Raw genomic sequence first — 26,627 nt, 5'->3', positions numbered from 1 at the left:
GTCCCTGGGAGAGGAATCCCCCACTGAGAAAAGAATCTCCAGTACTTCCAGTTTAATCCTCTCAACTCTCTCTTACAAGTGTAAATTAAGTTCACAACTCCCTTGTAAGAACTGGTTTCACAAAAGGCAGACCAGCACTATTTGGCATCACAGATAAGAAAGAGAAATACGTGACCCCATGGGTATAAAGATGGGTCCAGCAGCACACTCATTTTGAGTGTCAATCTACCCTCTACCTGCTGGTCGGGTTAGGTGTTTGACCTCCCGAGGTTCTATGGGGACGCCCACCTCGTATTTTTGTCTTTCCTAGGAATTGAGGGACCGGCCCTGGCCTGACACGCTGGAGTCAAGAGGCACAGAAGGGGGTAAAAATTGGACCTGGATGTGGTCCTCTGTCTTAAGTGTACACATAGACTTAGAGCTCTTTAAAGATTAAGCTGTTACTTGGTACTATTATTTCTATTTTTCTATCTTTATCTTCTTTGTAACCATTTTTAAGATCTATACAGTATTTGCTAGTAGTTAAGAGAGAGCAATAGCCATTGTAACCATATGATTTATAAGCTTCTTTAATAAACCTGTAACTGTTTAAGCTTTAACCTGACTCCTTCAGTTGCTGTAACAGAACCAAGCACAATTTAAAAGAACTTCAGCCGGTCATAAGGGACAGGTATAGGGAGAGGTTGGGCGTTTGGATTTGTGTCACTCCCAGGTGACAGATCCGTTGGGGCATCTCTCAGTCTTTCCCAGGCTGCCCGCTGCGAAGGGATCGTGCATTCTAGCAGCTAAAACCTGAGTTGTTATAAGCTCTCCCTGTAAGCTTATTGGGGCGCCCGTCAACTTCCTCCAGGTTGCCCGCTGCAAGGGACCCCGGTCTCAGCAGTTGAAGTCTCGGGTGTGTAGCACACACACACACACACACACACACACCACACCCTGCCCTGACCGTCGGCTGACAGTGACCTGGCAGCTACTGCAGCATCCATATCGCCATCTCAAATGGATGTTACCATGCACATTCCTGAAGAAAAGTGTAGATCAGAGAAGAGTGTGGTGGAGGCACAAGAAACAGCTGCTGCTGAGTTTAGTTCCTTAAGTCTAGATGATCCAGGACTGTGGACAGTGATGCAGCATCAGTTTCTAGTGAGGCTGCTGAATTTTTTAATGCAATTCAAAGCATCTGTGTATTTTTCTCTGCATCAACTCATCGGTGGCAAATTTTGAAGCAACATCTGGGAACATCCTCTCTGACACTGAAACTACTGAGTGTCACATGATGGGAAAGTCGAGTGGAGGCGATAAAACCTATCAAAACCAAATTAGGAAGATAGATGATGTCATAGTTGCCATTATCGAGGGTAATGCTATGACAGGAACTGTTCATGGGAGAACAGTGGCAGAGGAAAATGGAATCACCAGAAACATACATAACTTCAAATTTCTGTGTGGCTTACTGTTGTAACATGACATACTGTTTGAAAGAAATGTTGTAAGCAAGAGACTCCAAGGTGTTGACCTTGATATATCTGGATCAATGGAAAAACTGGACAAAGCAAAGTCATACCTATAGTCTTCCTGGTCAGATGAGGGATTTCAAAATGTTCTGAAGAGTGCACAGAAGTTGGCAGAGGAACTTCACACTGAAGCTATTTTCCCACCCATTCAAAAATACAAGAGTCACCGAAGAAGAAGACATTTTGATTATGAGGCACGGGATAATCCCATAAGAGACCCCAAACAACAATTCAAAGTTGAATTCTTTAACCAGGTGCTAGATTATGCAATATAGTCAGTTGAAGAACATTTCATGCAGCTCAAGGAATACAGCAGTATATTTGGGAGGTTGTATGATATTCCCAAACTCTTCACTGTACCTGAAGAAGACCTACACCAGCAATGCAGGGCACTAGAGGTAGTGTTGACACATGAGGACATGTGCGATATTGATGTGAGTGATTTAGGTGATGAACTGAAAGCCCTTTCAAGATACATTTTAGTAGGATCAATTCCTAAGGCTGTTCTGGAATATATGTGCACAAATAAGATTACCACACTTTTTCCAAATGCTTTTGTTGCTCTGCACATACTTCCAACACTTCCTGTAACAGTTGCCCGTGAAAAATGCAGCTTCTCCAAGCTGAAATTAACAAAAACACATCTACACTCCACAATGACACAGGAGGGACTGATTGGCCTTGCAACCATCTCACTAAAGCATGAGCTGGCCCAGACTGTGGACCTTCAGGAAGCAGTTCAAATCTTTGCAACCAAGAAGGCACAGAAACATCACTTTGATTATTCAAATAGATAAAAATAGCAGTGTTTACTATGCAGACAAGAAAAGTTACATTTGCTGTTCAGGCATTTGAAAGTTAAGTGTTACTTAAAATCTTTGAACAAGGCATTTTAAGTTGTTAGTTCTCCTTTGAGGTAGGTAGCAGAACCATGAGAGGAATAGACAGGAAGAAGGCAGAATTGAAACCTTTCAAAATTTTGGCCCAAGCGAAGGGAGAATGGGGGCGTCATTTTACACCCCCCCAGTTCCTCCCACCTCAGGTGCCAAAATGTTGTGAGCCAGCCCTGGGAAGGCCTATCCTATTTAGTAAAACAACTACAATTAGTGATCTGATTCAATCTTTGTTCTTTCTTTAGGATATATTATTGTTAGTATAATTGGACATTTTAAATTTATTTGCTTTCTCCATCTTAAATACATCCGGTAGAATTACATGATGATAACTAATCCTATTGCAGTAGCAGGCTCGTCAACCTTCTCTAGGGAGAAAAAATAACTAAGTATGTGGTCAGCATTGTTTGATAGAAGTGGGGTTGAGAAGGCAAGCACATCTAGAATAGGAAAGATGCATAGGTACACATCAGTCTAAAATGTGCAGCTATAAACATTCTAATCAGTGTAGGAAACATAAGGTTTAAGGATTAAATCAAATTTCACACCAATTGTAGTAAAATCTTAAAGCCAGTATGCAAGACAAGGGTTGGAATCTGAAACAGATTTGTAGTTCGTAATCTTAGTACTCTGTTCCATTCAATCAAAGGGCTTGTTATTATATAAAGTCTTACTGTCCAGTGAATCAAATCCTTAGCAAGCATGAAGAATAATTTTTAATCTTTTTTCAGAATGGAAAGTTTAGCATACTATCCTATTTATCCGAACAACTGTTCTAACTTTCAGATGTAATAACTGCATTAGTATAGAAAATTTGTATATTGCAATTAGGATTTGGAAATGTGCAATGTTCCAGAAAAAAGTGGCTATGCATAATTGTCTTAATGTAAAAAGAGAAATTTATAGATTGTCAGCTATGACTCTATTTATAAAAGAATGTGAGTTTGTGTTATTGATTGAATTGGGCTGGACTGGGATCAAACTTGTTGTCAGAAGCAAGCTTTGGTTCCATAAGGATTGGGTATTGGATAGCTCTCTTCGTTATGGACTGTTGTTATATTAAAAAAAGCCCATTTTTAGTAAGAAAGGCAATGAAGTTTGATTGCCCTATTTCTCTATTTTATTGTAATTGGGTAAGACCAGACCTCTAATCAATTTTATATATAAAGGTATCACCACTAATCCAGTACAATTGTTTTCCTCAAGACTATAATGCTTTAAAAAAGAGGTATTATGTGACTTTTATTGTTCAGTTTATTGAGCTGTAAAGTTTCTGAACTGAAATAGTTGTTCCCTTTGTAAATGAGATAACTGGATCAATACTCAAAAAGATATATATATCTTTTATTATATACGTATATATAATAAAAATCTTTATTTTTTTTTTCCCTAACTAGGAGCCAGTCTGGTTCCCAAATTGTCACAAATTGTAGGGGTTTATATGGTTAAAATAGACTATGATTTTCATGGCATGGTTCCTCTGTTGCTTGTATAGTTTGGCACAGTGGGGGGCCGTGTTCTTGGCTGGAGCCTCTAGGTTCCATGATAATACTAATAAGGGAAGATTTTTCAGAGGCACAAGGGAAAGTCAGTACCCTATTCCTCGCTATGCCTAATAAAATTTCTGCAACAAATAATAAAGATACTTAGAAAAAAAAAATAATTGCCGCACACGTGCAAAGTGCTAAACCCAGGTAAATGCAGAAGAGGGTGTGTGTGTGTGGTGGTGTTTTTTTTTTTTTTTTTTTTTTTGTCAGACCTATTTCTGGATTAAACGGGTTTAATCTTGGTCACTCTTTAGAAATCCGTAAACAATGCAATTCACAAAGGGTACGTCTACACTAGCTTGTTAGTTCGAGCTAGGTATGGTAATTAGGACAAGCGGAGTTACAAATGAAGCCCGAGATTTAAATATCCCGGGCTTCATTTGTATGTTCCCGGGTGCCGCCATTTTTAAATCCCCCTGAGTCCGAACTCCGTGCCCACGGCTACACACGGCACGGAGTGGGTAGTTCGAATTAAAGATCCCTATGGATTGTGGAATGAGGAGTAACGGTAGTTCGAATTAGGATCTTTAATTCGAACTACCTAGTCCGTGCTGCGTGTAGCCGCAGGCATGGAGTTCGGACTAAGGGGGATTTAAAAATGGCGGCACCCGGGAACATTTAAATGAAGCCTGGGATATTTAAATCCCGGGCTTCATTTGCAACTCTGCTTGCCCTAATTACCCTACTTAACTCGAACTAATGAGCTAGTGTAGACATACCCAAACTCTAGTAACTCTAGTTTTCAACAGACTGTGTTCTTGAATTGCCAATGAAGCAAAACATCTGAGAGAATTCTCTATAGGCTGTGAATGTGCCTGACTCTTCTTCATTGGGGAAGGGAGACAATCTGAATTATTAGAAGAACAGAGCAATACTCGGAGGGAAAAAAAGATAGAATGGAAAGCAGGGGAAGAGTGAAAAGCAAGGGAAAAATACAATTTTTCATTAAAATAATCACTTCTCATAAGCCAGTATTTGTGCAGAAAATAGGTCCTGATTGAGCAAAGTACTTACCTGACCTTAGTCCATCCCATGCTTCTCAGCACATTGGGCTACCCACGTTCTCCATGTTTGCTTATCAGCTACCATGTGACCTAAGTTCTCCCATTTCAAATTAAAATTTTCAATGTCATTGATAATCACATGCTTCCAAGTAATCTGAAGTCCACCCCTCTTTCTTGTTGGATTTTCTTGCTTCCAACTGAGCCATAATTGGTAGTCAGTTACGATCCATTTGTAACATATGCCCAAGCCATTGATGTCTTCTCTTACAAATAATTTGCGATATAGGCCTCACTTTAGTGACTTTTCTGACCTTATGATTCATTTTTCTTTCCTCATAGCTAACGCCTAATATTTTCTGCAAGCACTTATGATGAAACACATCTAACTTCTGAGCATCTGTTTTCTTAAATGACCAGATTTTGCTACTGTAGGTTGTTATGGCTACAGCAACGACTGAGTTGTATGTAAGGATACAGTATTACATTTCCAAATGTTCCTAAGTTTACTGTAGGTTGCGTTCGCTTTGCTGATCCTTTATTTCCTCAGAGCATGTACCATTTCAGCTTATTGGGCTTCCAAGATATTAAGCATATGAGAAATGTCAGTGAAGTCAGTGGGATTATCCCCTGCTTGTTGAATCAGAGTTATAGAGTGAGGTCTTCACAAATGCCCAAGGGAGTTAGGCACCCAGTGACCAATAATTTCAAGGGCATTGGATGCCCAACTCACCTTTAAAAGCTCATCTGAAAAACTCTTTTCTTAGTCATCATGCAACATGTTTCCTGCTTTCCATCTTTATGACATAATTTGGTTTACAACAACAATGTAGACATGTAAATACTCATTTAACAGAAATGTTTGGTTATATCTAAATTGTAGGATGGGTATAGCTAGTGGTACCTTTTTAATGAGGTCTCTGTAGAGATACTGTTATCTGAGCTGGTAAGGGAACCTGGCAATGCTGCTTTTTATTTCCTTCAAACTGCTCAAAGCCCCTAATGCAATAGAACTGCATTATTATGTCTGTTAGCAGGAAAACAAGGCAGACAGTGTTTTTGCTACAAGTGCCAGATGCTTTGCCTTTACGGGTGTTTTTCACATGGATATAGCAAATAGTGTGTGTGTGTATGTATGTACATACTCAATAGAAAATGCATATTAATCAGTTTCTTGTGCACACAACTTTCAAAATAATAGGCCCAAAAATGTATGGCCCAAAAATGTTACATTTTTCTTCATGTAAATCCAAATTGAGTGATATTTCTCTCCCAATGCTGAACTCCAAATTGTTTTAATTCAAAGATTTATCCCAAAGTCTTTACTCCAGCCAGCTTCATGTTGATTTCCATTGGAATTAGCCAGAGTAAGCACCATAGATTGGTTTCCAAAGGCCTGATCCATGGATCCATTGAAATCCATGAAAAGGTTCCCATTGACTTTAAATTGCTGCCAGACAGCTGCACAGCCCCAGTTTGTTTCCATCAGATGTCAGATAATTTAAGCAGAGTACATACATTGGGAGATCTTCAATGCACGTTGTTTCTTAAATGCATTTAAGATTATTTGATTTGTTGTTCTATTCCAGACGTGTTTTCTTTATTATTTGTATTACCATAATGCTAAAGACCCCAGTCATGGGCCAAGACCATGTTGTGTTAGACACTGTACAAAGAGTTTATAATCTAAATATCCTAATCCTTTTCATGAATAGTTCTACCTGAGTTTTCTGTATGTTGTTAGTTTCAAAACATAATCTCTAGTTCTTGTCTTGACTACTTGCCATTGTATTTTGTTGGATTTAATGTGTGTTGACAGTGGTCACAAAATACATATGGATCCATTTATGAATTTTACTAAATTAAGCTGTCGTACATTCTACTTTTTACTACTGTGAACTCAAGCTTTAAATTACATTAGTGTGTATATACAGTCTCTGGTCTTTAATTGAAACTTAGATCAAAGGAAATGGAAAGTAGAAGCCATTATCTTCAACAGTACTTTCATATTTTGCCCTAACCTTTTTAAAGTGCCATAAAGATACCTGCTTCAGGTTTGCTATTTGGAACGTTATTCTAAGACAATCAATAGCTTACTGACTTGATTAGCAGGTGTCCTATAAACTCTCAGGATAGTATTTCAAACTAAGTATTGAAGAATGTTACTAACTCCTGCTGTCATCCAGAAACCTCAAACAGGCCCAGATGTAAAGTGGAATCAACATCAATGAGACTCTTTTCAAGTAGAAAGCTGCAAAAATGCGGGCTCATTGCAATGTGACACCAGACCTAGGCTGTTCTCAAGGAACTGACTGAGCCATTAGTGATTATCAGCCATTAGTGATTATCTTTGAAAAGTCATGGAAGACAGGGGTATGATAAGCCCCCGGCAATGGATTTGCCTGAGTGACAGGGATGGAAAAGGAGGGGGAACTGCACTGAACACTGTTAGTCTCAGACATCTAATAATAAAATTACAGCCTGATTAAACCCATGTGAAATGTCTCCTGTTTTCAGTATAGCCAGTCTACAGTATAATTGCACAATAAATGGATCATTTTTTACAAGTGTATATCTAATGCACACAAACATTTCATTTAAAATGTAGTGGTGCGCTTCACCTTACTGCCTGATCACCTCACAAACAAATTTATCCTGAAAACAATTCCTTGAGAGAGAAATATTTTATCATTCACTTATTTGGATGAAGAAACTAAGGTGCACAAATAACTTGCCCTAGGTAACATGGGAAATTTGTGGCAGAGCTGAGCAACCTTGGATCTCCTGATTCTCATACTGTCACCTTAAACACAAGCCCATCTTTCTCCGAGACTGTTTTATTTGGAATCACCATGAGAAAGTCAAGTACAAAGTATGAGATTCACAGACCTTTGAATCAGGATTTATAAATGTATGAAAAGTTATTAATATTCCCGACTTGAAAATTAATGTCTTCCCAGCTGTTACACTCAGCAAATAAATATATTTGCCTTCTGGCTATTCACTTTACGGATTCAAATCCTCACACTTAACCTTTACAATCAATCTAATGTCTGCTTTAATAAAGCAGAAAATGTTCATCCAGTTACTGGATTTTCTTAGTCTGTTACTCTGGTTATAATTGCCTAGCTCCTGAAAACAATATCATCTCAGGACTGCTGCAGTTACTGGCATTGCTCTGTGCTTTGAAGTGACGGACATGATTACATTCATTACATCAGTTACAATTTAACTCACCTTTTCCTTCTTTTAAATGTTGATCATGCATTGCTTGTGCATCCAAAACTGCCACTTTGTTTGGGCAAGGTACGCTGGGAGGAGGCTAAAGAGGATGGGGCTACAGCAATCAAGACCAGTGATGTTAATGGTGTGGCCAGACCTGCCAACGTGGGGGTGGGTGGAGAGGAGGCGGTAGTTACCGTGAGACCTGGAGATTCAAAGGGGCCCAGGGGTCTGGCCACCACTGCTGCTTTTGTGTCATTGGTGGCTGCTGGAGCCCTGGGCCCAGTGTTCCCTCTAAACTGGGCAGCAGCACAGTTTCACAGCTGATTAATCATCTCTTCTCAGTCAGAGGCTCAGAAATCCATGCATGGAGCTGGCTGGCTGGGCAGGGCTGCTGCCCAGCTTAAAGGGAACACTGCCTGGGTCCCTTTAAATTGCCTCCAGACAGCTGCACAGCACATTCTGTGCAGCTGTGAGGACTGGAGGGGGAGGGGAGATCCATCGCCGTGATTTGGATAGTGCTGAGGGTTGGCTGCCCCCGCCCCTACTAAGGTGTGAAGCCAGACCCTCACACACCTTGCTTTGGGACCCACGGAAACTGTCAGCTCTTCTGGGTGTGGACAAGAGTTTTGAACTGTCTGGAGAGAAACAAGAATGGATGCCACAGATCGGGTAGAGGAAGATTTCGATATAACCTGAATATGTGTGAGAGTTTTGGAAAAGGCTTGAAGATGACTTCCAAGATGATAGAGTGGGGAATAGAAAATCTCACCAAGAAAGAGCAGAAGTGGAGAAGAGGGCCAGGTCGTCTTGATCTCTTTGGTGGATCTGGGGACAAGAAGCCCTGGATGGTTACAATCTCTCCAGTGGTCCCTGTCTTAGGAAATTTCAGGTTGAGCCCCTGCACCAGACATCCAGGGGAAGAAGTTAGAGCAACAAACAGATGGTCAGGATTGGATGGGAAAAATAAATCTGCGAGTCATCCTCATCAAGATGGTAATTAAAGCTCTACCTTTAATGAGAGAGAAGGTATGCAAAGTAGAGATGGTGGTGCCTGTGTAAGCCCTCATGCACAGTGGCTGAGGAGAAGGAAGATACGCACCTAGGGCATGTCTAAACTACATTCCTCTTTTGAAAGAGGAATGTAAATTAGGCAAATTGAAAGTGCAAGTAAAGCACTTTTTCTAAAGAACCCGTACTCCTCATTTTTTTCAGGAGTACAGGTTCTTTTGAAAGGTTTTTTTTTTTTTTTAAAGAATCTTGTCTAGACTGCACTTTCATTTTCAAAAAACCCTTTTTTGAGAACGCTGTGACACGAATATGCAAATGAAGCGTGGGATATTTAAATCCATGCTTCATTTGCACTTTCGATTTACCTAATTTGCATTCCTCTTTCGAAAGAGGAATGTAGTCTAGACATAGCCCTGGAGAGATACTGAAGGAGAAATCCAGGGTATTGGGAAAACAAGAAACGGATGAAGTCCGAGACGTCAAGAAAGGATAAGATGTCAAAACATGTGTTGCCCCACCTTCTTGGAAGCAAAAGAGGGCTCAAAGAGTGTGAAGTCTGGGATCTGGCTATAATGCAGTAACTAAAGACCTCTGAGAGGATTTTGGTAGTGGACAAGGGAGAATCAGGCTATGTCTACACTATAGATGCTATATTGGCACAACTACTACACTGCCATGGAGCTTCTGTAGTGTTGTAGTGTAGGCAATTCTGAGCTAGTTCGACTAAAGAGTTAAGTTTAGAACACGTCTCAGACCGAAGGAGGTTGAGGACACAGCTGGGAAGCAACAGCTGTAAGAACAAAGAACTACTTTCTCCTCCCAAAGCTGACATACCACTACACTTTCTTTCTGTTCAAGTCACTTAAATGGCTTCCATCAACCTAATATCTGAGCACCTCATAACAGTCTTAAATACAGTGATCCTGGAAAAACCCACATGAGGTAGGGAAGCATTGTTGTTCCCATTTTAAAGATAGACTGTTCCTTAGTGTCTTAAGTGACTTGCCCAATGCTAGAGAGCCAGTGGCAGAGCAGGGTATTGAAGCTGACTTTCCCAAATCTTAGGTTAGTGCCCTAGCCACTGGACAATTCTTCCTCTCATTCCCACTTCCTTCATTCATTTTTTTTATTCCCTGCTCTTTCTCCCTCCTGCTTCCCCTTTCCCTTGTCTTTCCATTTAGCTAATTGTAACAGACCAGTGCCCAGAAGTGTAGAAAAACCATTGCACTAACATGATGTTCTCAGCCCACCGCATTTTTTATTCTGCTTGTGCTATATCCCCCTTTTTACCCTTGTCTTTTTAGATTATAAAATCTCTAGGCAGGGACTATTTACCAATCTGTGTTTCTACAGTATTGTACATAATGGGCCTCAGGAGTTTAGAATCATAGAAATGTGGGACTGGAAGGGACATCAGGTCAAGCCCTGTGCCAGGGTGAGCAAGACAGCCTCTGTGGGCCGGATCCAGCCCACTAAGCTGATTGATCCAGTCTGAGGCCACCCTGTTGCTGCCCTTATGGTAATTGAGACCTGGGAACAGGGGACAATGCAAAGTCTCCTCCCTCTACCAGGGGCATGCGTTGCCTAAAGAGAACTGTCAGCTGTTGAATAGCTGTGAGTTCACTTTAGGCACCGTGCACCCCTTGCAAGGTGGGGGCAGAGGGCAAAGACTTAATGAGCTTTCCCACCCCCAGGCCCTGATTGGCATGGGAGCAGGAGAGAGTGTAAAATCTCCCGCCTCCAGGAGTATGCAGCGCCTAGAGGGAACTTCCAGCTGTTCAAAACAGCTGGTGGCTCTCCCTAGGTGTGGTGGGAGGGTGGGGGGCAAAGACTTCCTGCGCTCCCCTATCCCCAGGCCAATCAGGATCTGTGAGCAGGAGAGCATGGGAAATCTCCTGGCTCCGCCCCTTCTGCTCGAGGCCATGCATCTTCCGGAGTGGCCTGGGGCCACTTCAGAATTTTGTGAAGTTAGCCCCTTTCAGAATTAGTGCCTACTCCTGCCCTGTCCATAGAGGCAGGATCAAGTAAACCCAGATTATTCCCGACAGGTGTGTTTGTCCAACCTGTTTTTAAAAACCATCAGTGATGAGGAGTCCACAACCTCCCTTGGAAGTTTGTTCCACAGCTTTAAAAGCTGTTAAGTTAGAAAGCTTTTCCTAATATCTAACCTAAATCTCCATTGCTGCAGATTAAGCATGTGTCTACTTTTCCTAATTTCACTGGGCATGGGGAACAATTGATCATGCTCCCCTTTATAACAGCTGTTGAGAGTAAAAGTTGAGAAACCAAATCACAATCCCCCTGCCCAATTTAGGCTCAATGAATTTTTGCCTTTCCCTGTACAGTTTTTGATTGTTACTGTCTCTTATGCCATTTGGACATTTATTTATTCCAGGCAAATAATTCCAGACAAGACAGAACTGATAAATGGCTTCAATTTATCAATTTATTTGGAGCACTGGGATATTCTTCCACCTTTCCTTGGTCTCGTCTGGTCCTTGGTCCTGGTCTTTTAGTCCCGTTCCTCTGTTTCTGGTTTGGTGTTTCTCTGGTTAGGGGCTATGCTCACTTAGGTCTTTTATATATTTCTCTGTTACTAATTACTTAATCTTTGTCCCATTGGTTTAGAGCACATCGGCCCTTTGGATTTTAGGTAATCCATATATTATGCATGTGCAAGCTTCAAGTTACCCATCATCTGTATTTTTCCTGCTGGGTTTGCAGTTTGTGGGTCACATTGTGTCACCGTGCCTTGGGTCTTCCTAGAAAAAGTGGGGGAGGATGTTAAATATATCCTTTCATGTTTGTGACTCTCTCTTTATTTACATCTTCTAACACATTTTATCTTCTGTCCGCAATAACACTGTAAACTGATTAGAAGTTCTATGTATAAGAATTGCCAAAGTCATGCAAAACCATGGCCTAAGTCAGGAGTGGGCAATAAGCAGCGCACGGGCCAGAGGCCATTCACCAGGGCTAGTCCCTGGCAGGCTGCTAGACACTCTATTTATCTGTGCGTCCATGGCTGCTTGCAGCTCCCATTGGCCTTGGAGCATCATGAACTAGGCCACCACTTTCTGCAGCTCTCTCACAGCTGGGAACAGTGACCCATGGCCCACAGGAACTGCAAGTGGCCGTACCTGCAGGCGCACAGGTAAATAAAGCGTCTGGCAGCCCACCGGGGATTAATCCTTGCAAACTGCGTTGAGCCCATGGGCTGCTTATTGCCCACCCCTGGCTTAATTGTGACATAGTTGATACATGATTATAAATATTTAAAAATAGAGGTATCAAAGCTCTTGATATTACCGTTTACAATTCTTCATTTCCTGTTTGTGTTATGAGTAAATATATGCAAGTCTGAGATGCGTTTAATCTGCGATAAAGGGCAGGGGAATATATGGAAAATGTGATGACTTTTTAACGTTAGCATTCCTTGTCGTCTTTAAAAATGAGATTTTTCATTTGACGTCCAGTTTTGTGTGTGAATCACACAAGCAAATTTGTAAAATTTGTAAAATTAGTACTTTTCCTGTGAATGCATTTTGAGGGGTATCACAATTTTAGGGCCTTAGTATTTAGAGGCTTAACATATTTGAAGACTTTATCAGGTCCCCTGTTCAGTCATCTTTCCTCAAGACTGAACAAGCCCAGTTTTTTTAACCTTTTCTTCATAAGTTTTCTAACCTTTTAATCACTTCTGTGGCTGTTCTGGGGACTCTTTCTAACTTAGCCACACATTTTTGGAAAGTGTGTCAATTTTGGCTGACCCCCAGATGCAACCATAGTACAATTAATTATAATAAGGGTGTCAAAATTGAATTTAGAGGGGGACAGATTAAGAGAAATAGAGCAGTAGATGGAGAGGCTAGTGGCACATGGGTAGGTTCATGGGGGCTCTATGAAAAACTCTTTTGACTTCCCTTGTATTTCATTAAGTAGAAAAGAAACTCAAAAGAAAAATTCAGGTGAATTCAGCAAACATAAGAGGAAGATTAATGGCAAAATTCTGGTAAAATTCCCATTGATTTCATTGGTTCCACCCTTTGGTTCTAGATTCCAGGATGCTTGAGTGATTTTGCTCTTGTGTTGTGCAGTAACTTTTCCAATCCCTTCTGAAACACAGAATGAGGTCTCCTGTCCTTGTTAGGGAAGTTCCATAGATGCCTTTCTGCTCGAATCAAGATTTTACAAAGTCACTGTCTGAAGTACATGTAGCAAGACTGAATCCAATATCTATTTTAATTACTCACCTATAATAATGCAATATGTATAAATAAAAATAATTCAGCTGTTCTCTCGATAGCATTGATCCCCTGGGATCAGAAATTATATTTAATTAGCAAGTCCACGATTTTGCATCATGGTTTCTAGTGGTTAGCATTAAAGTAAATGATCAGGCAAGTATTTTGTTCTGAAGATTTTTCTTCATACCATTGTATTATGATCTGAATCAAATCAACAAAGATTTTTTTCCCCTGGATATGTCTTCAGTACCTTCAGTTTCTTCTGATTTCAGTAAATCTATGTAAGATCCATGGTGGGTAGAATGTTTTATTTTTACTATAAGCAACAACTAGTTTGTGACTTGTAAATTATTTACAAGCTAAAGCATAACAAAGAAAAGATTTTAAGAAATGTCAATGATATTCAAATCATTGGAGATGCCAAGCTTACTCTTTTTTGCTTCCAGATTTATCAGAGATGCTGGTTAGTATTCAAGAAAGCTTCAAGCAAAGGGCCAAAACGACTGGAGAAGTTTTCAGATGAGCGTGCTGCCTATTTCAGGTGCTATCACAAGGTAAGATTTGGATGTTTGTAAGCTTATCAAATTTCTGTTGAGTTCATAATTCTACACTGCTTCCACAGATATTTAGAGGCCAAGAATGCTTAGTTTTGTTGCTACTTCATAGACAAACTTTCCAGTGAAATAAAATGTTTTTATAACCTGCATAGTTTGACAACTTATCTGTTGTGAATAGAACTTAAAAAATCAAGATATTCAAAATAGTTGTCTCACTTGTGTTTCTGTCCTAACTGTGTTGCATTTATGAACTTCCAAGCTGGTTGAAAAATTGGGAAAAAATCATAAAAGTGTTCACAAGAAGTGTCCCCTCTTTTTCATCATTGATGTGATTAAGTATCTTTATGAATCAAAGCCAGAGTTTCTTAGCATGGCAAGAATAATGAGCCAAACACAGTTCAAATCTTCTAAGGCCACTTAAAGATCTCTTTACGCTGTCAAAGTTGTAAGTGGGAGTAGGGTTGCCAGCTGCTTTCACAAAAAATCCAGAACATGGCAGGAAAAAAATTGGTTGAGCAAAAAAAACCCTGGGGACCAACCAAAGTTGTTGAACCAAAAACAAAGGGTCCTTTAAAAATCTCCTTGCTCTCCCCACCCCAGCCTTCCGTCCATTTTACATGTCCAGTATTTTCTGGGTTTTTTTTGGTTTTACCGGACATGGGCCATGAATAAAAAACGGACACCTGGCAACCCTAAGTTGGAGTAAGTTAATATTTACACCTACTTTAAGAGCCATCAATACTTTGAGTTTAAAAAGTCCTTAATGTAAACAAGAATCAGGCCCAGAGTTCTTGACTTGGAAAGACAAGGAATCCTATGGCACCTGAAAGACAGATTTATTTGGGTATAAACTTTTGTGGGCAAAGACCCACTTTGTCAGATACATTGAAGTGGAAATGACAGACGCAGTCATAAATATACTTATGTGTAGTGTTTTGTTGCAGTTTTGTGGACTCTTTCCAATTCAGCCACACATTTCTGAAAGTATATTTAATATACTTAAGTATATTTATGCCTGCCTTTGTCATTTCCACTCCAGTACATCTGACAAGTTGGTTTTTGCCTATGAAAGCTTATGCCCAAAATAAATCTGTTAATCTTTAAGGTGCCCCAGAATTCCTCCTTATATTTGCAGATACAGACTAACATGGATACCCCTCTGAGACTTGACTTAGAAAGGTTAGTCTAAATTATAATTGCGATAATCATGAATGTACGGGTTCTTAATACCAGGTCTTTAGACCCAAGTTTTAATTGAACTTGTAATGTTCTATATTGGCAAGGATTATTTTGCAAACTCTTGGAAATACAAAGGGCCATATTCATCCTTAGTTGAACACTGTTGAAGTTAGAGAATTTGGCTCAATGTTAATATGAAAGCCCTTGTTAGGTTCCTTTCAGACCAATAGACTTTCTTAATTTTTCTAATCACTTCTCTCTGGAGTCCTCTGCTCATCTCAGTTCATCTGAGAATTTACATGAGTAATTCCCCTGGGCATGGTGTTGGAAATAATACGCTTTAATTTATAATCTTTGTTGGTAAAAGCTTAATATGTTAGGAAATTAAGAATTATGTGCATAACATCCTAAGTGCCTGAGAATGCAGATGAGCTGTTGAGGCTGATCCTCTCTTATCCAGTTTGTGAGACATTTAGGAGGAAATCTGTAGGGAATACTGAATCTGAATTCTCTCCTATTTGTCTCCATCTGTATCTCTGTTCTACATAATTCATAAGGGATTGGTCATAAAACCCCAGGCTATTTGTAGTACATCATGCTCCAGAAAAAGCAGATCATACAAATTTATAATAAGCAATTTGCTAAAGCAAGGAAAAGTGAACATTTTTTTCCCATTTGATCAGTACAGAGTATATATTTAGAGTAGATAAATTTCAGCTCTGTGTGGAATGTGTAACATCTATGATGGTGCAGTTCTGACAATTACTGACACCTATTTAATCTCTTATAATATTCAAGCAGAGTATCATCAATAGATGCATCACCACCTGAAACATTTTGAACATAAGACTGGATTTGAGATCCACGAGGAAACAAAATACCTAAGGCCATTTTTTGTCCTCTTTAAGAGGATATCCATTTTTGCATTTGCAGGTTTATTACAAATGTAATCCAGGCAGGAGCTGACCAAATGGATCACTAAAACACAGAGCTACCACTAACTTCAGAAGGATTTCATAAAGGCATAGGGATCTGGACACATAAATCAAGTTGCAAGATATAATCTAATGCCAAGTAACTGATTTATGGATATAACTGGGAGCTCAGACAGCTTGGATGGTATTTACAATAGCTTTTAGTATAGACCAGACTTTGCTCCCAGTCACACAAATGATAAAATGCCCATTGATTTCAATAGGAACATAATTCAGCCATTTCTGAGTACTTAAGAAAATCTCACCTGTAATCAGCTAAATTTATACCCAGAAACAGTTGCAGACACAAAATAAACAGTAGATGTGGTTGACGGACTTTTAGTTTAAAAAAAGTTTTGAGTAAAAATAACATTTAAAATGTTAACGAAAAATATTTTGGGTTTTTAAGAAATGTTTTGGTTTAAAAAAAAACACCCAAAAGTAAGCCCCAAAAGCAAGCATTTCCCACTGTTACCAAAAGAGTATATTTTATAGGAGATGCCTGAACGTTTTTAGAACTTCTTCTCTTGCAGTCTGTGGCATCAGAACAAAGGCTGGTGTAGTTACAGAAAGTAGCACATACAGTGTGGAGGACTTTGTGGGCCAACTTTTAAGCTACATTTTCCACCCACCCCCACGTGTCATGAAAAGTTTTTTTTTCCTCTCTGCATCTGCTCATATAGGTGCAGGCAAGCTGATAGACTTGATGGCCTGTATGAGAAGGGCTAGCTTTGTGCTTTTGGAAGGGGTGTGGTCTTGTTTGGAAGGGGTGGGGCCAGGGCAGCTAGACCTCAGCCACCACCCATTCTGCGGCTCCCCTCCCACCCTGCATTGTCTTAAGCATGCCACCCAGAGCTCTGCAACACATTACTTGCGGCTCTGGTGGTAATTCAAAGGTCCCAGGGCTCCAGCGACTGCTGCTGTTGCTACTGCAGAGGCAGTGACTGGGAGCCCTGGGCCCCTTTGAATAGTTGGGCCCCTGGACAGGTGCCCCTCCCCCCCGAACTCCATAGGCAGGCCTGCATATGTGCTAGGCATACAGCCATTTTGGAATTATAATTGTGAAGATGATGGCTCAGAAGTAGAGCACAGGCTTTCTGATGTTACTCACAATGATGTCATGGTTAGCCAAAAGAACTGTAGCATTGCCTGGTTACATGAGTCAGGGCGCGAGGGCTACTGTGTAGATGTGTGAAATTCCAATTAGGGATATAATCAACGAAATATGTCTGTAATAATAGTAATACTAGCTAAATCTAATAAAGTGAAGAGGGGGAAAATAGCCACATCCTTATTATGGCTTTATTAGAATCGTGGCCTGGTGCTAGGAACAGCACGGCTAATAATTCAAAACCAATTTTACAGAGCAAAGACTTCAGCTAATATTCCCTCTGGTCAGTTTTTCACTGTGTATATCATTAGAGTAATGTGGGTTTGGTGATGTATTGTACTAAGGCATCATCTTTATGCTCTGTTGCTTTGATGTATGATATGAACATGGAATCGTGGCACTTTTATTGATATACAGTCACACTGGTCAGCAAGAATGGCTGTAAATATATGGTAATAGCTTTGTGTTTCTTTTCTGCTGATAGTCTCATTAAATACCTATACGGTTGCTTTTAAATAGCTATGACATAGGCATCAATGTTACAGCAAATGAGAAAGCAGCTTGCCTATACCTGGTGTTACCGCCCGTGTCAAGAGATTGTGCTAATGAATCCCAAGAGAATGAAGTCCAGCTTGACAAATGATACTGTAGAAGGAAACCCTATTTTTGCATTAATAAAGTTTAAGAAATATGGTTATTAACCTCCCTCCTGGACCCTGAAAAATGATACTCATATGTGGACGAATGTAACATTAAATCTAGAAACACCAGGAGCCTCTGTTCACATTACCATTCACAAGAAAAGTTTTACACCATCACAAAAACAGTAATGGTAAGGGTGGAGTTTCGGGAGGGCAGGATGGGCAGCAGCTGTGCATAACGGGAGGTGTCTTGCTTTTCCTCCCATTCCTCTGATAAGGGAGCGAGGGGAAAGTACTTGCATTCCATGAATTACTCCTCTGCCCCCTCCCTTCACCAACCAGGAGTGAAAGGCATGCACAAAATGCAAATACTTTCCCCTCGTTCCAGTCTGGGGAACGGGAAGAAAAGCAAGCCATGTCCCGGTAACGCACCGCTGCTGTCGTAACTCCACCCTTGAATAAAGATGGGAAAAGGAAAAATGATGAAAACAGCCATTTTGGTAGCACTTGAATCGTCACTGAACTGTTAAATCTTTTCTTCTTATAGTGTGTGGTGGGTTGCTTTGTTTTTTGGTTTGATGGTAGATTTAACTGCAGGTATTGATTTCAAATTATTGTAATAGGACAGAGCTCTTTCCTGAGCATCTGCTGCCACGGCATTGTGATACAGTAATTCCTCACTTTTCATTGTGGTTATGTTCCTTAAAATGCTACTTTAAGCTATATGATGTTAAGTGAATCCAGTTTCCCAATAAGAATTCATGTAAATGGGGTGGGGGAAGGGTTAAGTTCCAGGGAAATTTTTTTCAATAGACAAAATACAGTATATATATGGACAGTATAAGTCTTAAACAATTTTAAACAAACAATACTACACACAGCAATGTTTGGTAAGCTTGGCTGAGGTGGTGGAGTCAGAGTTTGGAATTTTCCCCCAGGAACATTTTGCAACTAAATGATGAACTAACACATGGCTGAGCCTTCAAGAGTTAACACTTTGCAATGAATGTAGCCACACACTCTACAAGGCAGCAAGGACTGAGGCAAGTGAGAGGAAACAATAGACACATGGCATTGGCTGCAGAAACTAAACATGATGACGAACCCATCCGATCCCACTAGAGTGCATTACTCTCTCCTCCGGATGGTGCATACATAGCTGTGTGCCACTTCTGTGGTGGATGGGGCTGTAAAGGACCAGAAAGGGGCTGATTGAGATCCTCAGGTGTGGAAGCAACATAGGGATAACAAACTCTCTTATATTGTCTCATTCCTCCCCTCTCAAGCCCCAAGGTAAGATACAAGGCAGAGACTGGGTTGTCAGTGGGAGGAGGCCTAGCGATAGGGTGTGTCACTGTGGAGATACTGATATGCTGCACAGGCCATAGGCAGTCTGAGGGTTGCTCTCATTGACACTGAGTGCTGTTTTGGCTGCCTTGAAGAGGTGGAAGTATAAAGCCACCTTTTCTTCCCACTCCTGCATGCTGGCCTGTATCTCCTGTGCTGTACAACACAAATTTGGACCATTATTTTTTTTTAAGTCTGCATTAGGACACTTCCTAAATGTGAAAAATATGCTAGTGAGTCTCATACATGGAGTGCCTGTATGGCTTACTGACGTAACTGGTGTTGAATTTCAGAATGAGCCTATAGAAGCCAGCAGTGAATTGCAACTTCCAGACTGACTTCCCCAATCAGTGCAAATGCACAACCAAATAACTAGGAGACTGTACGTATGCAATCAGAGATACTATGCACACCTAACTTATCTGGCCTTTAAACATACAGATGTTTATCTAAAGACTAAAAGACTTACCTGGTGTTGCCTGGGTCCTTCAGGGCAGTGGGCTGGAGGTGTGGGGGGTGCAGGGCAGAAGGCTGGGGGTGTGGAGGGTGAGGGTTGAGGGCGGGGTGAGGAGGGGCTCAGGGCAGGGGGTCCCATCCAGCAAGGCTTTCTGTCCTTCCCTTGCTGGAGGAGCCTTTTCTCCCCTTCTGCCTGCCACGGGGGCTCAGAGGACTTTTCTCTTTCCCCCCACCCCAGCTGGGCCCCTGATCCGCATGCGTCTTCTGTTTTTCCCCCAGCTCTACCTGTCTGGCAGGGGCCTTCCCCCTCCACCCACCTCCCGCCCCCACCCCCGGTTCTATGGCCAAGGGCTGGTGGTGGAGGGAAGGTTTGGAGTAGAGGCACTACTTAATCCTATCTGGCAGAGCCCCATCCCTGCTGGCCACTCCCTTGGAGGTGCGGCTGCCCCTAAGGTCTCTGCAGGATAGCTCTCCCCTGTACTAGCTGCCTCCAATGGCCACTCTCCGTATCACGTCCCTCCTCTCTGTGCCTCTTCCTTGCCACGTTAGGGAAAACAGTCCCATTCCTGGCACTTCCCATTTTCTTGGCATAACCAATCCCTGACTTTGCTTTAAATTAGGATAAGAGGAAGCTGTCTACCAGATTTGGTGGTCCCGGCTCTTACCGTTTAGGATTAGTTCTTGAATAAATGGAGAGAGAGACAAAAAGCTGTAAAATGTATATAAAGAGAAATATGAATAAGGGAACGCTATAGATGTTTTAAAATGAATGTTCCCCCAAGGTCAGGGAAAACACCTGTGGCAAGGGCCCCTCTTCTCCAAGCCACTACAGGGGTTTTGCAGCGGGTCTCAGTGGTAGGGAGCCCAAGCCAGGGGCCCACAGGCTCCCTCCCTTGCTGCCTTTACCTAATGCTGGTCCAACTTGTTCTCTCCTTTTCTTCCTCTCTGCCTCTCCACCACCTTCCTTTTGTCCTCTCACTCCTCTCTCCAGCCTCCAACTGATGAGGCTTTTAAAGGCCCTCAGAGAGACAGCAGAGAAGTCAGCTGGCCCCAATTTGCCTGAGCCAGCTCTCTCCCAGCTGCACCTAATTGTGCTGCAGTTCTCTGCTTTTCTAACAGGAGTTTTTCCCTTTTGGGCTGCCTTTTCTCCTCTCTGCAGCAGCTCCCTGGCCTGACCCTGTCACACATCCCCCCCCTCTGCTCAACCCCATGGGGTTGGGTTACTTGGGTCGGACAACAATGCACCCTTGACAACCCGTCTGCATTCCCATGCTGGGTCCCTGATCTGTGTTGCACACGGAAGTGGAAAGGCTGCAGGGACAGGAACCATCGGGTAACCCTCGCATTTCTGTCCTTGTTTCGGTGCATCCACTGCAGAGGCGCATGATCGGTGACCAGGGTAAACTTCCGCCCGAGAAGGTAGTAGCGAAGGCTTTCCATGGCCCACTTTACTGCAAGACATTCTCTTTCTACCACGGCATAGTTTTGTTCCCTCGGCAGAAGCTTCCTGCTGAGGTACAGGATTGGGTGCTCCTCTTCTCCCACCATTTGAGACAATACAGCTCCCAGTCCTACTTCGGAGGCATCCGTCTGCAAGATAAACTCCTTCTTAAAATCAGGGGCTATGAGAACTGGATTGCCACAGAGGGCATTCTTGAGATCTTTAAAAGCTTCTTCCGTTTCCATGGTCCACTTTACAATGTCAGGACCACGTGCTCTAGTCAAGTTGGTCAGAGGGCAGGCCCTGGAGGCAAAGTTGGGGATGAACCTGCGGTAATACCCAACCAGCCCTAAGAATGCCCTGACCTGCTTTTTCCGGGTTGGTCGGGGCCAATTCTGTATTGCATCCACTTTGTTGAGCTGGGGCCTCACTACCCCCCTTCCCACAATATACCCGAGATATTTGGCCTCAGCCAGTCCAATTGTACACTTTGCGGGGTTCGCCGTAAGTCCTGCTCTTCTTAATGTCTCCAATACTGCCTCTACTTTTTCAATGTGTGTGTCCCAGTTAGGACTGTGGACCACAACATCGTCCAAATAGGCAGCTGCGTACTTGGCATGAGGCCGCAACAGCTTGTCCATGAGCCTTTGAAACGTTGCAGGAGCCCCATGCAAACCAAAAGGGAGGACCGTGTATTGAAAGAGACCCTCCGGAGTTGAAAAGGCTGTCTTTTCTTTGGCCCCTGGTGCTAAGGGGATCTGCCAGTAACCCTTGGTCAAATCGAGGGTGGACAGAAATCGGGCCTTGCCCAGTTGGTCAATGAGTTCATCCACCCTTGGCATGGGATAGGCATCAAATTTGGATACTTCGTTTAATTTTCGAAAGTCATTGCAAAAGCGCCGGCTTCCATCTGGCTTGGGCACCATAACAATAGGGCTAGACCACTGGCTATGGGACTCTTCAATGACTCCGAGCTTCAGCATTTTCTCCACTTCAGCTTGGACCTCTTTTCGTTTTGCCTCAGGTATCCGGTATGGCTTAACGTGCACCTTCACCCCGGGGTCTGTGATGATGTCATGGTAAACCTCCGTAGTTCTACCTGGTTCTGTCGAAAACACATCCTGATTCCTCTCAATCATGTCGGCTGCTTCGGCCTGTTGGTCTGGGGTCAGTTCGGGAGATATTCCCACCTGCCTTGGTGGGTTTTCCCCTTGGGGTGGTGGCCCCAGCACAACCAAGGCCACTTCTCTGTCTCGCCAGGGTTTTAGCAGGTTGACATGATATACCTGCTCAGGCTTTCGCCGGCCAGGCTGGCGAACCTTATAGTTTACCTCTCCCACTGCTTCTATTATTTCATACGGCCCCTGCCATTGGGCTAGGAGCTTACTCTCCGCTGTCGGCACTAGCACCATCACCCGGTCTCCCACCTGGAACTTCCGGGCGGTTGCTCGCCGGTTGTAATAGACCTGTTGGGATTCCTGTGCCTTTTCTAGGTGCTCCCGCACTATGGGGGTGACTCTGGCTATCCTGTCCCTCATTTGGAGCACATGATCAACTACATTTCTCCCCAGGTTGGGCTGTTCCTCCCAGGCTTCCTTAGCAAGGTCTAGTATGCCCCGTGGATTACGCCCATACAAAAGTTCAAACGGGGAGAAGCCAGTCGACGCTTGGGGAACCTCCCTTACCGCGAACATGAGGTAGGGTAGTAGCATATCCCAATCTTTGCCATCCCGGCTTACCACCTTCTTGAGCATACTTTTTAGTGTCCTGTTAAACCGTTCAACTAGACCGTCGGTTTGAGGATGGTATACCGAGGTCCGCAGGGCCCGTATGCGGAGCAAGGTACACAAGTCTTTCATAAGCTTGGACACAAAGGGGGTCCCTTGGTCCGTTAGGATTTCTTTAGGAATCCCTACCCTAGAAAAGATTTGAATTAGTTCCTTAGCGATGGTCTTGGATAGGGTGTTGCGTAGGGGCACTGCCTCTGGGTATCGAGTAGCATAGTCCACTACAACTAGTATGCTCTGATGGCCCCGGGCAGACTTCTCTAATGGGCCAACTATGTCCATAGCGATCCGTTCAAAGGGGATTTCAATTATTGGTAGGGGTACTAACAGGGCCCTCAGGTGTGGCCGGGGCCCATGTAGTTGGCACTCTGGGCAGGAAGCGCAATACCTCTGGACTTCTACATAGATCCCAGGCCAAAAAAACCTCCGAAGAATGCGGTCCAGGGTCTTATCCACCCCTAGATGTCCTCCAAATAGATGACTGTGTGCCAATTCCAGTATTGCCCTCTGGTGCTTCCGGGGTACCAAGAGTTGCTCCCCCTCTTGGCCCTGTCTATGAACTACCCTATAAAGAAGGTCCCCCTTGATTATATAGAAGGGCCCCGTGCCCTTGTTCCTCCCCTCCACTGGGACCCCATTAACTTCAACCACCTCCTTACGGATATTCTGATACAGCGGATCATTGGCTTGGTCCTGCCCAAAGGTCTCCCTTGGGGATTTCACCTGCTCAGGCTCCAGGGAACCTAGCCCCCTTTCCTCCCTTGATGAGCTGGGCCCTGCTTCAGGCTCATCCTGTCCTGGGGCTTCAGCTCTAGTAGTTGGGTAGGCCTCCCCTTCTACCCGTGTCTGTTTCCGACCTTGGGTCAAGATCATGGTCCCCAATTTCTTTGAGGCCCTCCTCTCCCGTCGGGTTTTCCGGGGCTCCCCAGGCACCGAGAACAGGTCCTGGGAGAACTCATGGAAGGCTGGGAGGGAGCTATCCTCCTCCTCCCAGTCCCGAGGTAGTAGGTCACTAAACCTGGGGAAGTCTCGCCCAATGACCACCGGGTAGGGGAGCCTTGGGACCACCCCCACGGTTACCTCTGTAACCCGCCCTTGTACTTCTATTTCCACAGGGATGGTGGGGTAATAACTAGTATCCCCATGTACACAAGATACTCCAGTGTACTTGGCTCGAGTCAGCTGATTTTGCCCCACTAGCTTCCCTGAGACCAATGTAACCGCACTCCCGGAATCTACTAAGGCAGTGGTTTCTACCCCATTCATTTTCACGGGCTGGGTATACTGATGAGGGCCCACTGCTACCCCTACGAGGTTAACTAGAACACTTTGTAGGTTCCCCAGGTCACATTGCATAGGTTCGTCTACGTTAGGGCACTGAACCGCAATATGCCCTATCTCCCCGCAGGCATAACACCTATAACCTGGGCGGGACAGCCCCTTTCGTTTTGGGCTGTTGGGTCTTGATCCCTGGCCCTCTCCTGTCCAGACCCCAAGGTCTCTTGCCCGTCCCGGCCTCTCTTCCGCCTCTTTTCTTCCTGTCTGGACTCGGTCGGAAACTTCAGGGGCACGGGTCCTTGGGGGGAAGGTGGACCTTCTGCTCTGCTGCACCTCGACTCTGGGGCTGCGGGAAAGTCCCTTAGCTGTCAATCGCCTCTCAACGAGAGCCACCAGTTCATCAAATGTCGTGGGGTCATTCTGGCCCACCCATTCCCGAAGGTCTGGGGGTAAACCCCTCATGTACCGATCAAGAACGATCACCTCGATAATCTTGTCGGGGTTGTGGATGTCGGGCCGCAGCCACTTCCGGGCCAGATGAACCAGATCAAACAACTGAGTTCTGGGGCCCTGGTCATCTCGATATCGCCAATTGTGAAATCTCTGGGCTCTCACTGCGACCGTGACCCCAGCCCGTGCCAGGATCTCTGCTTTCAGCTGGGGGTAGTCGGATGCAGCTTCCTCTGCCATGTCAAGGTATGCCTTCTGGGCCTCCCCGCTCAGAAAAGGGGCTAAAATGCTGGCCCACTGAGCTTGAGGCCAGGCCTCCCGCAAAGCTGTCCTTTCGAAGGCCAAGAGGTAGGCCTCGACCTCATCATCTTTTGTCATTTTCTGTAAGTATAAATTGGCCCGCAAGGGTCGAACCCCATCTTGGTCACGTACCTGGACTGTCAGGGCTTTCAGCTGGGTCACCACCTCCTGCAGGGTGGCCCTGTCCTGGGCTACTTGGCTCATCAACAGCTGGTTGGTTTCTTGTTGGAGCCGCACCGACTCCTGCTGGGCAGCTGCTTGCACCCGAGTAGCCTCTTGTTGAGCTGCCGTGGCCTGCACCAGTGCTTTTACCAGGTCCTCCATGGGTACTTTGCTTTGCGAGGGGCCAACTTAGCTAGATTTGGGTTGCTGTGAGGCCTCACAGCCAAGATCCCACTCCTGGCACCACGTGTGGCAAGGGCCCCTCTTCTCCAAGCCACTACAGGGGTTTTGCAGCGGGTCTCAGTGGTAGGGAGCCCAAGCCAGGGGCCCACAGGCTCCCTCCCTTGCTGCCTTTACCTAATGCTGGTCCAACTTGTTCTCTCCTTTTCTTCCTCTCTGCCTCTCCACCACCTTCCTTTTGTCCTCTCACTCCTCTCTCCAGCCTCCAACTGATGAGGCTTTTAAAGGCCCTCAGAGAGACAGCAGAGAAGTCAGCTGGCCCCAATTTGCCTGAGCCAGCTCTCTCCCAGCTGCACCTAATTGTGCTGCAGTTCTCTGCTTTTCTAACAGGAGTTTTTCCCTTTTGGGCTGCCTTTTCTCCTCTCTGCAGCAGCTCCCTGGCCTGACCCTGTCACACACCTCATGTGAGGTTACGGCCAATGGCAAATCCTGAAAAGTCTAAAATCCTCAGATCAATTTCACATTATTTTTAAAAGACTCTCTAGATTTCTTTTTTTTTTTAAATTTTTTATAATGCCTCTGACCGCTCCTCCAACTAGTCCTCTAAATGTCAAAGGTCTTTTACTGGACAAGCAAGTAAAGGGAAATTCAGTTATAGCGCATTGTTTTCATCTTTCATTCATAGCCCTGCTTGTTATGCCTGGTCATTTGGGGCCACATTCACAGAGGTATTTACACACCTAATTGCCTTGTTGAATGCCAGAGTCCAACATTTATGCTCCATTGACATTCATCAAACCACCACTCAGGTGTTGTCTAATCTTGTGGATGAATCATTTCCCACAGGTGCTTACATTTCTACTGAGGGGCCTGCACTATATTGTCCTGCAGCTAATGAGCTGCTTGGAGCCTTAGCTCATGCCCTGGGCTTGGTGGGATTCTCAAGCTAGGCATTCTCCTTCCTGCTTCATCTGCAGTGCCCAATCTGATAGGCATCCTCAAAGCATGCTTTCTTGCTCGCAGGACAGGAGAGAGCAAATGGAGAATTTTGGGGACTGGGGTAAGCACACATCTGGCTGAACATCCAGTAGTCCAGGAGTTAGTGTAGTTGTAGTTGACTCAGGTCTGACCTTCTCTGCCTCATTTGGAATAGGTTTCCCTTCTCCCAGTAAAAAGCTCAGGGTGCATCTAGACTACGTTTTTCTTTCACAGGAAGATATGCAAATTCCGATCACTTTTTTGAAAGAGGGGTTTTTTTTTTTTTTGAAAAAGCAAGCAGTTTAGACGCTGTTCTTTTGGAAAAAAAAACAACCCTTTTTTCAAAAGAAC

General features: G+C 43.7%; 1 protein-coding gene across 2 annotated transcripts in view; it reads left to right on the top strand.

Moving 5' to 3' along the window:
• Nucleotides 1-26,627, top strand: part of DOK5 (docking protein 5) — a 111,823-nt gene that overhangs the window by 42,529 nt on the left and 42,667 nt on the right. For both annotated transcript variants that reach the window (XM_014579313.4, XM_006134664.5), the window contains exon 2: nucleotides 13,882-13,989. In XM_014579313.4, coding sequence (XP_014434799.3) covers nucleotides 13,882-13,989 — 108 coding nt within the window. The remainder of the gene's footprint in view (nucleotides 1-13,881; nucleotides 13,990-26,627) is intronic.

Source organism: Pelodiscus sinensis, chromosome 17 (genome assembly GCF_052426305.1).
Source record: "Pelodiscus sinensis isolate ZL-2025 chromosome 17, ASM5242630v1, whole genome shotgun sequence".
Taxonomy (NCBI): domain Eukaryota; kingdom Metazoa; phylum Chordata; order Testudines; family Trionychidae; genus Pelodiscus; species Pelodiscus sinensis.
This window is presented reverse-complemented; position numbering and strand designations above follow the sequence as displayed.